The 15,496-nt window shown below is 41.2% G+C and overlaps 1 protein-coding gene across 1 annotated transcript in view; it reads left to right on the forward strand.

The window, feature by feature from the left end:
- LOC115373660 (glutamate receptor, ionotropic, kainate 2) overlaps positions 1-15,496 on the forward strand; it is a 233,538-nt gene that overhangs the window by 68,272 nt on the left and 149,770 nt on the right. Inside the window, exons 3-4 of the mRNA XM_030072153.1 lie at positions 4,869-5,036; positions 6,883-7,140. Of these exons, the coding sequence (XP_029928013.1) occupies positions 4,869-5,036; positions 6,883-7,140 (426 nt within the window). The remainder of the gene's footprint in view (positions 1-4,868; positions 5,037-6,882; positions 7,141-15,496) is intronic.

Consider the following 15,496-nt stretch of genomic DNA (forward strand, 5'->3'; position numbering starts at 1 on the left):
TAGGTTAGTGGAAAGCTTAGCACATACTGTAACTGTCTTGACTTACACAGAATCCTAGAAAACGCCCACAGTCTGTTTTTCTCTCTCTCTTTTAAAATAACTATAAGAAAACTATGGAAAACTGTCAGTGTGAATTCATATTAGGAGAGACTAAGGCGGATGCCATACTTCAAGCTGATGTAAAATTCCCCAGTGAAAAAAAAAAAATGCAGTAAGATCAAAAATGTGCTCAGATCAAAAAGAGACACAAATAGGATACAACCTAACCTGGCAAAGTTAGAGGTCTTTGTTGCTGCCAGTTACAATACATGCCATTTTTAATTAGCAGTTTACCTGTTTTTAAGATAGAATGATGGCAAATGAGTTGCTGTAAGCTGGTGGAATCCCTATTTGACACACCAGCAACAGCTTTATAGCAAGCCAACACACGATGCTAACAATACCAGAAAAAGTCTCACCTCCATTGATAATCACTTTCACCAAAAAGTAGAAGATGTTTATCACTCTTTATTGCCATATTTGGCATGAATTCAGGGTGTAACTTAACTTGATTGTTTAGCTACCTTAATGTTGTGCTGCCTGGTTACATGATACATTGTAACTAACCAAGCTAGCTTCTACTGGTAGTTGACTCAATCCAATCCAGTGATTTAGTTGAAGAATCCATGAGGCTTGTAACAGATATGAACTCCCTCTCTCAAGCTCATACTTGAAAGGCATAGTTCACCCATTTTGAAAATTGTGGTATTATATTCTCTTCCACCCGCGGTGGTTATTTTTAAGAATGTTAGCTGGGGGGAATTCTACCCCAGTAGCACCCAGCCAGGATGCTACTGCTCCAAAGGAGAGGAAGATACCGCCACTACTGTCCTACATGACAGCTAGTGGGTACGTGAGATATTATCCCATTTTTCAAAATGGGTGAACTGCCCCTTTAAGTTGTCATGGAAGTCATGTAATGAGGTAGATATACTGCAAGTAGAAGGCATGATGATTTACATGCTTTTCATGAGGTTAAACCCAGAATTTTGCAGCATGTGATTACAGTTAGTCACTGATAGTTTGTGTAAGAAAATGATAATCTATCTATCTATCTATCTATCTATCTATCTATCTATCTATCTATCTATCTGTGTGTGTGTGTGTGTGTGTGTGTGTGTGTGTGTGTGTGTGTGTGTATAGATAGATAGATAGATATGTATATATTGCAGTCAGTGAGTGAGTGATACAATGGAGTTGAACAGTGGGGTTAATACAGACAGCCTTGGTACTGAATGGCTGAATGATGTTCAAAGCTGTGGCAAAATATACTATGAACACCACCGTGTGACCTTACAACAGTTTATTTAAATATTGAAGACAGTGTATTATATAAACACACACCTGTGACCTTATAGCAGTTAATTTAAATATTACAGATATGCTATTGCAATATGAAACATATACCCTAGACCTTGTAACAGGTAAATTAAATATGAATGTAGCTATTAACCAAAAACCACAACTCAGACAGGTATTCTGTTTTCCTATTGGCAACCTTTGCTGTTGTTTAATAACTATATTACAAGGTGGCTCATTATAATGGTGTGTTACAGCTATAAAAGCTATAAGCTACTCAGAGGGGTGATTTACAGTGATTTTTAAACAGCTAAAAAGCCTATCCCCCACTTGGTGTCATGCCTAACAACACCTCTTATCTTTTGTAAAATCTCTGTAAACCACAGCCCCGAGTGGCTTATTACTTAAGTACTCTCTCTAATCAATTATGGAAGGAATGTTTTGATCGTACAATGTTTAATTTTCAGTGAGCGCTTCTGAGTGAGCGCATGGGCTGTTTGGCGATGGTTGTGCTTCAGAAAATCCTTCAGTTAAGTGAGGAAGGTAGTGGCAGTGGTGAGTGCTGTGGTAAGTGTGTGTCCAATGTGATTTGATCAGATTGATGAAGTGCTGATGGATTTCTCTCTTGACTGATCACTGCTGTAGGCCTGGGACAAGCCGCTCAGCTCTAGGGCTGGATGCCATTCCTCCAAGTGGCTGTTGCCTCTTGAGGCTAGTTCACACACACACACACACACACACACACTTGTTCTCTTGAAATTTCTTAATTTTAATTCTGTTTTTTGGGGGATGGCATTTTTTAATGGACAGTGAAAGTAGAGATTAACAGGAAAGATATGGTGCAAAGAGCCCAAGCTGGAAGTGAATCCTGGCTGCTGTGATAACAATATGTGGTATGCACTCAACCAGGTGCACTCTTCACTCAATTGTCAGTTTTATCCTTCCTGAATTTAAAGAGATAATCTGTCAGTTCCATGTTATTACTTTTTGTGTCCATCTTTGGTGCTAAGTGCTAATTGGACTACTGAAATGTATATTTATTTTTAATTCTTGGTCTTTATCTCTGATAGCAAGCCCTCATTATTGTGGCGTTTCGGCACTGCACTTCCCAGAGATCAACTGTCAGTTAAACAGTGTGGGCAGAACTTTGACACCTTTTTCCTTGGATTTTCTGTTAATGGAGTCTGAGTTTCTGTTCGTTTCTCTCTTTTCTGTGTTCAGCAATGGTGGCTATCACTGCTCATGCTTGGTACTTCCTGTGCACCAGAGGATTTTTTAAGTTTTTAGAAAAGCAAATGTAAAAGCTTTAATGAACCATCAGTTAATCACTGTTGTGTTATATCAGTTGGCGAAAGACGGTAGAGCAAAATGCTGTAAATTATTAATTTAACCTTAATCCTTATCCTAACCTATGCATAATCCTAATTCAAATGTGACTAAAACCCAGATCCTAACCAAACACCAGTCTCTTGTGCATGTGAGGACCAGCAAAATGTTCTTTCTTTCCTCATCTCACTTACACTGGCTCCTTGCCATATCTCCGTGGTCATGCAGACAAGTGAGCAAGCTACTCATATGAATCCATGAATATTCACAATCAAGCCTCCAAAGACAATCACCTTTCTGCTGCTCACTTCCACAGTGATTCATCTCTGCATTCACCGGCCAGATTCCTTTCAGTGGAGCCACAGAGTTTCTCAGTAGGAAATGGCACTTCTCGTGTGTGAACAGACCCATTCCAAACGCTCAGCTTTCCAATTATAGTACATCCCGCTTAACTGATGCTTATTAATTCCTTCAAACTCATTATGGCATGCAAAATAGGGATCTCCCATGAGATGAATACTAATGAAAGCAGAAACTTCTCTCTACAGTACTGCTACTGCTGCTTTTCAGTGGTCTTTGTGTTTAGTTGTTTGCTTTAAGCTGCAGCTGGCTCTTTCCACACAATAGCACAAATTAATTATCCTACAAAACGGAGCATTCGTGTTTCTTACGTGTCCACCTGTAAAATTGTTAGTGATTTCACCGTTGAGTCAGCATCGATCGGGTTCAGCTTGTCCTTTCGGAATCGTTTGTGACAGGGGGTAGCTACGGTATTTGTGCTGTGCGGTGTGTATGGATTACGTCTAGACTTCAAGTGGACCCTACAGTAGAGTAGTTGTAGTAGGAGTAAATAAAGCACTGAGTCCGGGCTCCTGCTGACTGACACTGAGCCAGCAGGGGCAGGCCATAGGGCTAACCCAAACAAAACACTTCAATCTCTCACTGTTGTGCTCCAGTGCTCCCCAAGGGCTTGATTGATTGATTCACTGGCCAATCAGAGCACATTGATCTAAGAACCCCTCTCCTACCCCCAACTCTCAGGGCTTCCTCTCTGTCCATTCATCTGCCGGCTGTCAGAAGTATTCACTGGAGGGCAGTAGCTGTGGAGGCCCACACTTTTAAACACACTTCCCCAGTTTTCTGGAGACAATGCTTCACAGTGCACCATATTACAACCATAAATGCTGGTATCCTCCCAGGATCAAGTCTCACCAGTACAACTCTTTCACACTATGAAAGGGTCCATTCATGAATACTACCAGTCTTTATATAGCTCTGTTCTGGCTCTCTGTTAGCCCTCTTACAGGCACGCATGTGCAAATGCAAATGCAAACTCTTGACCTGTGCAAGCTGTTTGTTTACATTGTACACACATGTAGATCAACTCCCATAGGTTGCTGGAGAGGATATTAAAATGGAGGAACATGCTTTACATGATACTTTGTCTCAACAAAAAAAAACAAACAAACAAAAAAAGTTTTGTAAAAAGATAAGGGAAAAATATTTCTGCCAGATTCTTTTCATGATTTGCCACCAATGCCATTTAAATACACAGGAACAAGCGAAATTACACAGGTTCAGATCGAAACACTTTTGTGCATCGGTCAATCCTAAAGTTAAATGAAGAATGCAATCCCAGATTGACTATCCGTTGAGGCGCCTTGATATCTACACTAAGTTTTGTCCTCAGTGATTGCAATGTTATGTAAATGTATGCATTTTTTGTTTCTTGTCCTAATTTCATTTTTGTTCTGTGCTGTTAGAAATGGTGCTGCTATTGATGAACCATTTGCAGGCTGATGATGTCAGCCCTGGCTGACAAAGTATTATCAATCAGTCAGTCAAGTAATTGCTCTTCACCAGCAATTTTCATTTAATGTCCCTACCTGAAATGTGTAACACTGCCGCAGATGTTTGTGTGAATGTGAGGATCAGCGCTTGTGTCGCCCTCAGTGTTTGCATAAGCATTGCTTCTATAGACTATGTAATGGGCCTCAGCATACACCATTTTACATAGCAATGTTTCACCTCCGTAAAGTCGCGAGTATCTATTCCTCTGTGACTGACAGTCACTTTATCATTTGTAAATAAACACCACAGTGTTTTGCATGGAGTTAGAGCAAGTCCTCTCAGGAAGTAAAACGTCATTGCATTTAACCAAAAACGGATCAATCACTAATCAGCTGTCTCTCTTCCATTGGCAGGAGGGATATTTGAGTCCATCGAGAGTGGTCCATCAGGTGCTGAGGAGCTAGCCTTTAAATTTGCTTTAAACACAATCAACAGGAACAGAACCCTACTGCCAAACACAACACTCACTTATGACATCCAAAGGATAAACATCTACGACAGCTTCGAAGCCTCCAGGAAAGGTAGGATGTGTTTGTGATTGATTTTTTTTTTTTCCTCTGGCATCAGCATTCTGTTGCTGTGTGTGTATGCATATGTACATGTGCTGCTACGCCGTAGTTGTTTTGCATTGTAAATGCGTTCCCTGTTAGTGGGTTGTGAGCTGTAGCGGCTTAGATTGGGACAATTATAATCAGGCAAGGGAGAAATGGCTGAGCACTTCAAACATAAACAGAGAGAATTGATTGGTTTCAGGTAATGACTCAGCGGCAGTAATTCAAAGACCTGTTTGGCCCCCAGAGACAGCCTATAAAGTGCTATAATCTATCAGTTTTGTGTGTGCATCAGGCTGACATTTCAAGTCTCTTATCAATTATGGGCCATTATATCCTGTCTCGGTGATTTAGGCAACTCTCTTATATCAAATAAGGTGATTAGAGCGCAAATTCTAGCCAATGCAAAGATATGCCATTATCTGTATGTCTTCCAAGTGCAATCTAATGAAAGCAGGCTGAAATTTATCTCATTCTCACCTTTGCTGTTGCTTCAACTCTGTGTTTTGGCCTCAAATTGTACTGGATTGTGCTTGCCTCGTCTCAAAATGCAGATGATTCAGCATGAAGTGCTAAAGTGTAGAAGCATGTTGAAGGAAAATCTCTTCCTGTAAGTTCACTCTGTGAGCAACCTGGGTGATGTGTTGCTTTATTCTGACCGACTGTGGGTGATGCAACACTAAAGGTTTTAACAGGCAAGACATGTAACTTTCAATGCTTTGGTGTTGCTCATCATGATGCGATGTGTTTTTTTATGAGCTCACATAGCTAGCACTAATGGAAAACAAACAGGGGAAAAACACAAAACAGAAACGACTCAGTAAAATGAATTCAGAGTTTACCATCAACCCAATGGATGCAGCTGTTCTCTGAGCATTACTCTAGGACACTAGAAAGCACTTACTAGAAAGCATACATCTATGAACACTATGCAATTGTCAAGACCTGCCAGGTTCATATGTTGGAAATTCACCAAACGCTAATCGCACCCAGTGCCACACCCCACTCTCTGAGAAAAGCGAATCAGTTCCTCTTACACATAACCAGCCCATAGAGCTTGAATTGGAGAAGAACAGACTTTCCTATTCAATCAACATAGCAGAATGGTTGGACTGGCAGCCATTTTCATCTGTATCATTGCCATTGCAAAGACTTGTACTGGACTAACTTCCAGATAAAATGACTGACTCGCTGAGGCTTTCCAGCAACAACCAAGTGAGTGGTGGAGTCTGGAGTATGGAGATGCTTCTTAAGCACCATCTTAGTTGCCATGCTGCTAGAGGGGAGTGAAGGATTGTTGGACCAATTGGTAACACTGATTACTGCTTTAAGCAAGTAGCCACACCATCTTCTCGGTTCTCTAGCCAGTGTGACATGGCAAAATGTTCCATGAACATTTTTACTCCATTCAAGTTCGGTGGACCGACCCTTTCACAAAGTTTCATGGTATTGCATGAATCCATTAGCAAGTTACACACATTTTTAAGTGAAGCCATGGCCACTGCCACACCCAATTTTGGCCAGTCGGTGTAAAAAATGGTGTTCATCAGTTCTTTCTGGCTCCATGATCAGTCTTTCCACAAAGCAAATGCAAATCTGTTCATAGCTATTAAAGATATTCTGCTAACAAAGACAAACAAACAGACAAACAGAATGGGGTCAAGACATCATACCTGTCCAACTCCATTTGTGGAAGTAAAAATAGACTTCTGGTGACTTGTTGTTGATCATGTTGATTGCAGTGTGAATGTACAGTCCTGTTGATGATCCTGCAGCCCGATATGTGAGAAGTAACCTGTTAAATGTTCTTTTCCAGCCTGCGACCAACTTTCACTGGGGGTGGCGGCCATCTTTGGTCCCTCTCACAGTTCCTCAGCCAATGCAGTCCAGTCTATTTGCAATGCCTTGGGGGTGCCCCACATCCAGACCAAGTGGAAGCACCAGGTATCAGACAACAGAGATGTGTTCTACGTCAGCCTCTATCCAGACTTCTCCTCTCTCAGCCGGGCCATCCTGGACCTGGTACACTTCTTCAAGTGGAAGACAGTCACCGTGGTTTATGATGACAGCACCGGTAAGGCTGCAAACACTTCCTGTGCTTTGGTACAAATCCTCCTACTCTCATTTACAGTTTCACTTAAGATATCCTCTCTTCCAGGAAGGAGGAGGCTGTGGTTGAAAACAGGTTATGACGTAGCCATTTCATACCCCCATATTGCCCCCCTTCCTCCCCTTGCCCAGTCTTTACAAAATCAGTGTGTCAGGTCAGCGGGCAGCAAACGACCCAGCAGGCTGGTTACAGGCGCCATATGCCAAGGGTCAGGGTGGATGCCAGCATGTGGACAGGCTGCCAGGCCTCCCAGAGCTCTATCCAACACATACACTGGGACCAGCGATGCCTGGATCACAGGGCTGTACTCTGTGTTCGTTTTGATCTACAGTCAGGCCAAATCAAACACTATTTTTAGAGGTCAGATCACATTATATCATCTATCTATACTAGATTATGAGCAATCAAATAAGTAAGGAAATCTGAAAACAAACAGGCGCAGTGGGATCATTCACAAATTCAGTTCCAGTTTTTTTTTATTTGGTTATTTCTCTTCTGGCTCATGAAAGGCTATAGCCTCTCTCAGCATGTATTGGGTTGAAGGCAGGAGGTTGACATGGACAGGCCTCTCGTTCATCACAGAGCTAAAACAGATTAACAGATTGCCACATCCATACCTATACACAATCAAGATCAGGAGTTTTCAAAATCTGAGAACATGGGCCTCCCATCAGACAAAGCTTAGAGAAAGGTGCCCTCCATAGCATACCTCAATCCCTGGCCCCCCTCATGGTTTATTTTTCAGGTAAAAGATTATACTATGTTGGTCCAATTATTCAATATCTGGACATTGTGTGTGTGTGTGTGTGTGTGTGTGTAGCTGTGTGCCTGTGAGTCTTTGCCCTGCAGGTCCTTTAGGCAGCTTCAGAGAGGAATTGATTGTTGCTGATCCCGCCACCTCCGTTAATTAAGGTGCAAAGTGGACATCGCTGGTTCACTATGGGGTTAATAGTGGCTTGATTTTCTGTCTTGGAGATAGGAAATGAGATCCCGCCTCAGCGTGCAAACAGCTTCACCTTCCCATTGTCACCATTTACCCGGGTGACCCGACACGGAGGACAGATAGCGTTGACGGTGGACGCTCAGGGCGAAGGGACATTGCTGGAAATCAGATCTGACTGGAGTCCTTGCATTGTATTCTATTACACAGCGGAATGTGCACTGCTGTTTTTTCGTCTCTTGTTTTGGTAACAAAGAATATCGTCCAACATATTGAAAAAGTCAGCGTACCAGAACATCTACATTGCCATATAATTCCCATGCCCCCCCTCCTGGCTTTTCTAAACCGTGTCTGCTTTTCAGCAATGGGATATAAAAGGAGTAGGAAACAACCTCTCTGTTTGTGCTGTTTCTCCACCAACCAGGGAGCAAACAAGCAAATCAATAACCATAATGGGACTCCTCTAACGGCTCAACTTTATAATGGCAAAACTGAGATGGCAGCAGCATGTGTTGTAGCTCTCCCAGCCAGCCATAACATCCATACAACTGCCTCAAACACTGTTGCTGCTGCGGCTGCTGGGAAGTTTGATTAGGCCATGAGGGAGCTGCTATACAATAAAACACAGGCTTTGAAAGAACTACTTCTTTATGCTCTATACAGTATGTAGTCTATAGGTTCCTCCATGCTCCAATATCCCAGCCAAACAGCCTGACACTTCTTCAGTCATGGCAGGACAGGAGAGTGGCAGCTTAATTGTTGTGGCCAGTTAATGTTGTTCACCTCTTCCAGACCACAGCTGGTCAATATGTTTTATTGCTATTTTTATATGTGATGTCTGACCAGAGAAACCATTCTGGTGTGCTGTGAAAGGATTTTACTTAACATCCTCTGCGGTGGCAGTGGCTGTAAAATCTACAGTGTCATTAGGGTAGCTTACAATGGAGTGCTTTAGTGTCCCATGGTTCAAATTCTGTTTCAGAGGCTTCCACCTTGCCAGGAATAATAGTTCTCAAAGGGACACATTGAATACATTAAACTGATTGTCAGTGTTTTAAATACCAGTTCCAGTATCAGTGTTCAAAAATCTCTAGTCAAATCCTATTTCTGTTTATAGCTCGGTTTCTATGGCAACAACATCCCGAGGCCGTCCCTGAGGTGGCAGAGGAGAGAAAAGAGATGCTGTATTACCCCCGGCAAATCACATCTTCATTCACAGTGACTCAGTACACAGTCATTTTTAATTTTTCTGCACTGATTTTACCATTTTCAGTCTGTCAGCCACAGAAACGTCTTTTGAAGCACTTTCTGACAGGACAAAATAAAAAAGGGGGAAAATATATCTGAAATGTACAACAAGCATCATTTTACTGCACCACTTGTCTAAGTAAAAACGTAATTCACCCTGGGTCCAAAGTGCTCCATGGCTTTAGTGGGTGCAGCTCTGGTGTTGCATGACTTTTTTTTTTCTTTCTTTTTTTTTTAAATTGCGTTCAATACAAAGTCAGCCTGGGCCTCGGTAAGACAATATGTTCACTACAGGAACGGGTACTGGCCAATTACATGGTGTAATTCCAAAGGGGCCATTTGAAAGAGGCACAAAAGTGATTCAGAGCCAATTGTGATGGGACAAGTTGGCATTTTAGAGGTCAGGCATCATGAATCTTGGTTAATTCCAGGTGGGAGTTCTGTGGAAATTATGTCATAAAAAACAAAAGGTCTGTAGTATAGCTTTCCCCACCAAAAAAAAAAAAAAAAAGAAAAGAAAAAGGTAGGCCATGAGTAAGTTCTGAATTTAAAAAATCCAATATACAGCTCATGAGTATTCAAACAACTTTATGTAGTATTTTATTTGTTTTTCATTAATAATAATAAACCTTAATAATAATAACGACACCTTTTACAATAGATGTGGTACTACCACAGCAGTAGCATGGCAGCAGTAGTAACAGTAATAGTTAATATTGCTGCTGCTACAGTTCCACAGTGTTATTACGGGCAGTTTTTTTTTTTTTTTTTAAGATAGTGTTATTAAAGATAAGAAAACGAGTGAAACATGTAATCATGTGAATGTTCCTGCTCATGTGAGAGAGGGTATATATTTGCTTCCACTGAGAGCCCTCAAAGTGTACTTTGAAGTGGAAGTGCGTCCCAGTGCCCCTCCAGTAATCTGTTTCAATTTGATGTGCGTGAGGCTCCACACCAGCAGTCCCAGTCCCATCATACGCTCCACTACCACTCAACAGACTGTTTAGAGGGGCTCACTGGCTCTTCACAACGCACCATCATAATCCTACTTTTGCTGTGCTGGGTAGCTAATAGCAGCTGTAATGACTTAGTTGCTCTTATGCCATACTGTGATAATACGTATTTGTAATTTGGAGTGGGTGGGGATTAGGTGGTGTAGTCAAATTGCTGGCATATTTCATGCTATTTCTAATTGGAAATGTACTGAACAAAAATTAAACAGTAAGAATTAAAGGGGTATTGTAAAATGTAAAACTTTTATTGACCTCTGTTGGGGACCGAGGGATTGTAACAACATCGACAGATTTTTTTGGCAGAGACATAGGTAACAAAACTACAGTTTTATGGAGTCCTCCATTGACTGCCAGATGTTCTGCCTTCCGGGTTGCAAAGTCCCACCTCCATGCTGAATACGTTCCACTGCAACTGACATGGACACCTGCAAGAAGATAGAAAAACTCTGATGTGTCCACTGACAGGAAATGACCTGCTAATGGAGAGAATAACTAGCGAATATTAGCAGCTAATGTTACAAATGTTAAATACTGGATTCATAGTAATTTGATGTTTGGGGGTGGGAAGGTCTTGGGGAGTACAGGCCAGAAAGTGACTCTTGATGGTCTTAGTGGTCTTAGTAGCTGGCCAGGTAATTGTTGAGTCATCGGTATTGATCCACAACCCCATATCAAAACCATCAGCTATATTACATTATGGTCATTTTGTGTGATTGAGCAGTGAAAAATATACTTAATGCACCTTTAAAACTAGCAACACTTACATATTGTCAGCTAATAAAAACTGGATCTCCAGTAATGGTGATATTCAGAGTTTTTTTTTTTTTTTTTTTTTTTTTTTTAAACTGAAGGATCCCTCACTATACATTACACATGCTCATAAAACCTTTTCGATACTTCTTGTATAATGGTAAGGTAGGTCCCTTATTGGTGACATTTTAGAGATTCCAGCAGCAGGTGAAATGTTCTTTTGCTGTCACCTGAAAAGCAGAGTCTTTGCAGAAAAGCAGACTTGTGCAAAATGCCTGAATGGAGGATTCTTTTGTTTCCTTTAGTCTGCTTTGGGTTTGTCTTTTAGCTGCCATTCGCAGTTGATGGTGACAGTGCACTAATGAAAACAACATCTGCATGGTGTGCTGACAAGGTGTTAAGACAACACACATCATGCCAGATGCCTCAGTAAAGTGGATTAATGAATGTGTGTCCTTCAGCCTTATGCATTCAGGAAGACCTGCTATTGGCCACACTTGGCTGTTACTGCTAGGTGTACATATACATCTTATTTTTCATGTGACTACAGACTTTAGACTTTCTGTATATTTTGGTATATATTTCTGGCACAAAATTAGATCCGTCATTTGGAATTTTTTGTCTACTTTGTCAACATATTAGTGGAGTACGAATTCGAAACATTTATTTGAAATCGTTCAATCCCAAACACGAAAATTTTGTTTGTGTTTGAAGTCAACGCCTTCACTTGTTTCGTTATTATTATTATTATTTTTCACAGCAAAAACATTTCATAACATTCATAGCATTTTATTAGTTACATTTTAAAGCTAAGTGCCCTCTAGTGGTCCCTCAGATAACAACACTTTGGTGTAGTGGGAAGGGAAGTCTACATCCAAGTTCAAATCCAAGTGAGTGCAGTGTTTGTTTAATAATAATTTTTTAAAAAAAGCAAATGTTTCTTAACAATTTGTAACCTTAACCCCGATCTTTTCCTAACCTTAACCATTCCAACAAACTTTTCCCTAACCTTAACCAAGTAATGGGATTTCAGAGTGTTTTCTGCTGTATAATGCGGGAGCACAAAGCTCATTATCTTCTTTAATTTTAATTCATTTGACAATTGGGCCAAAATATTCCATATTCCCAAATAAGTTAAGTTTGGATTTATAAAAAAAAGTCATGTAGAATGACTGCTCTTAATAGTCCCTGTCCAACATGGAAGGAGTGTGTTTGCTTATCATAGCTATGTTGTTGGGAAGTGAAGGGTTAACTGTTAGAAAAATAGAGCGTGGGTATCAGGATTATTATTATTATTATTATTTATTTTTTTTTTTATAGCAGAACCAGTTCAGAGCAGGGTGATCTATGGTGTAACTAATAATAGAGACAACTTTTACTGTTCTAACTGGTCCACGTTTATACGAGGAGGTGTATTTATAGCCGGAGAACAGATGCATGCATGTTCTCATAACTGACTGCCTCCACATTCCTTAGCAACTATTAAAACCTTTGACCGCGGACCTGCTTTAATCTTTCTCCAACGTGTTCAAGGCATTTAATTGAACATAAATAAGCCAGGCGATGTGGCGAGGGTCACATTAACCTTGACCCTGTGAGTCTGCAGCTCAGTGACTCATCAGCCATAACTCCCATCATGCAACGCTGTGGATCGGCCGTCTGGGGGAATCACTTTAATGCCTGCACCGCCGCCGATGATTGAGCAGCTGTGGATAGAAACTGTTCTTCTTCTGTTGGTGGCGATGCACTTGGAGGGAAGTTGGGAATGGAACGCTTGAGGGGCTGTTCCCTCACAAGGATATTTATCACAGGCAGGCCGTTCTGTTTTACGCTCAGGAGACTCCCAGACGGCCCTCTAATAAACGCTTAGAGTGGATGAAATATTCATGCAGAGTTAAATATGGATCCTGGAGCAGTCGCCAGGCATTAAACATAGTCAATATGATCAGCGCTGACACTCCCCCCCCTCCTTTTTTTTCTGCCTCTCCAGATTTCCCCTCCTCATTCCCATGGTCTCGCCTGTTGTGTTGGGATGGTTTAAAGGAGGACTCGCCCATGCAGAATGGTGGGAGAGACAACATAAGAGAGCAAAAGGAGGGCGAGAGATACCCCGACATGTGTTTATGATGAGCGAATGCAGCAGTCGGAGGTGTCGGGCCGTTTTTATCGATGTTAACTAACTAACCGTAAAACAGAGATTGCTACCCCGGCAGTGGAGGCTGTTTTTCTCCTCAGACAGCTCACGCAACATCAAGTGCTCACATGAGATTGGACTGAAGTCAAACATCACACACACACGCACACACACACACACACACACACACACACACACACACACACACACACAACAAATAAAGCCTTATGCTTTTTGTCTGATGGGTCCATACCCTCCTCTCCTGCACAGAGGGCTTTGAGATGATGTAACACACCAGCTGGAAGCCATATTGGAGCAAGAGTGGCCGAGAACCGTGAGCAGGATGTCTAGATGACCGCCCCAGCAGTGTTTGGACAGGGAGCTGATCATTTTGCTTCTGATCCGTCTGATCGATTTCATGTTCAGAGAATGCCAGCTTGTTAGCTAGCTAACTGTAGCATCTACTCAGCTCAGCATCGCTGCCTTATTGTTAGAACAACTGATTTACACATTAGCTAATGTAGACTTGCCGCTACACGCGAATGTTTGTAGTAGCAAGTAGCATAACATTACATGACAAAAGCATGATTTATTGCCACATGGCTTGGCAAAGTGATGAAAGGGGCGGAGCTGAATGTTGGCAGCCTGGAGGAGGTGGTAGCCCTCCAGTCAACAAAAAAACAAAACAAAAAACACATCAGCGAAGAACAGAGAGGAAGAGGAAAGCTGAAGCTGAATTTAAAAAAGCTGAATTTCAATTGAGAAATGTTCAAATTAAACAGCCTGATATTCACACTCACTTCCAAACCGCCAACTTTGGAACTAATTGATTCAGCACATTCACTCAAAATCAAGTCGAAATCAACGATCACTTCAATTCAGTTCAGTTCAGTTCAGTTCAGTTCAGTTCAGTTCAGTTCAGTTCAGTTCAATTCAATTCAATTCAAGTCAGTTCATTTCTGTTCAATTCAGTTCAATTCAATTCAATTCAATTCAACTGAAGTCAGTTCGTTTCAGTTCAATTCAGTTCAGTTCAGTTTAATTTAATTTAACTTTATTGTCTATTCTTGTGTGCAAAAAAATGTCTTTAGCTTGCTTGTGCAAGAGTGCTATCAGAAAGATTAAATTGAAGGCAAGAAAAAAAACACTTGAGTTATTACAAATAATTATAATAAAAATAATAATCCCACTCATAAAAATGACACCTTAGGACCAATAGAAACGCATTGAACAACATTAAGAAAAGGAGTGCAGGAAGGTAAGGATAAATGTGTTAATGCAGCAGGCTGGGTTCATGAAGAGACCATGTTTACATGTTTTAATATGTGCCTGCCAAGTTTGCATTCATACTGTTCAAGTCGATTCACATACAAATTCAAATATGATGCTGGCACTAATGCTTTTCCGTGGCTTCACCATTTGAACCACATTAGAGGCAAGTCCAAATGCTCTGGGTACATGCAGCAACACCAGTCAACACTGGGGGTGTATCATCAGCGGTGTGTGACGGAGGCTTGTGATTTAGTTGAAAACCAACGACTGGCTGCTGAATATGCAGCAGACTGCAGGCTGGTTTCCCACAGTGCAGTGCACTCATCTGGAAGCAGGAAGTAAACAAATAGTGCCATAGGTCAAACAGCTGGGGACTGAAGGCTGTAGGCAGAGGCACAGAAGGAGAGGCCTCTGGGTAAAGTTCAAGTGATATACAGGTGTCAGGTTGATGATATGCGGAGCAAAAATGGTTAAAAATTAATGGACATGAAGTGGCTTGATTATGATTGTTATTGTTGTTGTTGTTGCCATTGTTGTAGATGATCCTGGCTGCCATCCTAATGCTGTTGTGGAGGCATTTACAGTCTGCCAAGAACAAACATGATGGCAATGTAGACTATTTTTTTTTTTTTGGCATTTTTGCATGAAAATTTAAAGACGCTGACTATTGGCTTGAAATATCAACTATTGGCAGCTTCAATTCAAAAACCCCAGTTGTGGAATATGCCAATGCTTATGCTGTCGCAGAACATCCGATTGATCATTCACCGAGACTAAGGGGAGAAATATTTTATTCAATACCATAAATAGCTTATTCGTCAGAATTAAGATGTTTGTTTTGCACCGCGTGAGGAGCAAACGTCAAACATCAATTCCCTTGGCAAGCTTGACTTCACACATATCCTATATGCAGCAATGATTGGCCTTTAGCAGAAGAAAGGGATCAATAATGAGCAGAGAATC

This window comes from Myripristis murdjan, chromosome 16, assembly GCF_902150065.1.
Source record: "Myripristis murdjan chromosome 16, fMyrMur1.1, whole genome shotgun sequence".
In the NCBI taxonomy this organism is placed as follows: domain Eukaryota; kingdom Metazoa; phylum Chordata; class Actinopteri; order Holocentriformes; family Holocentridae; genus Myripristis; species Myripristis murdjan.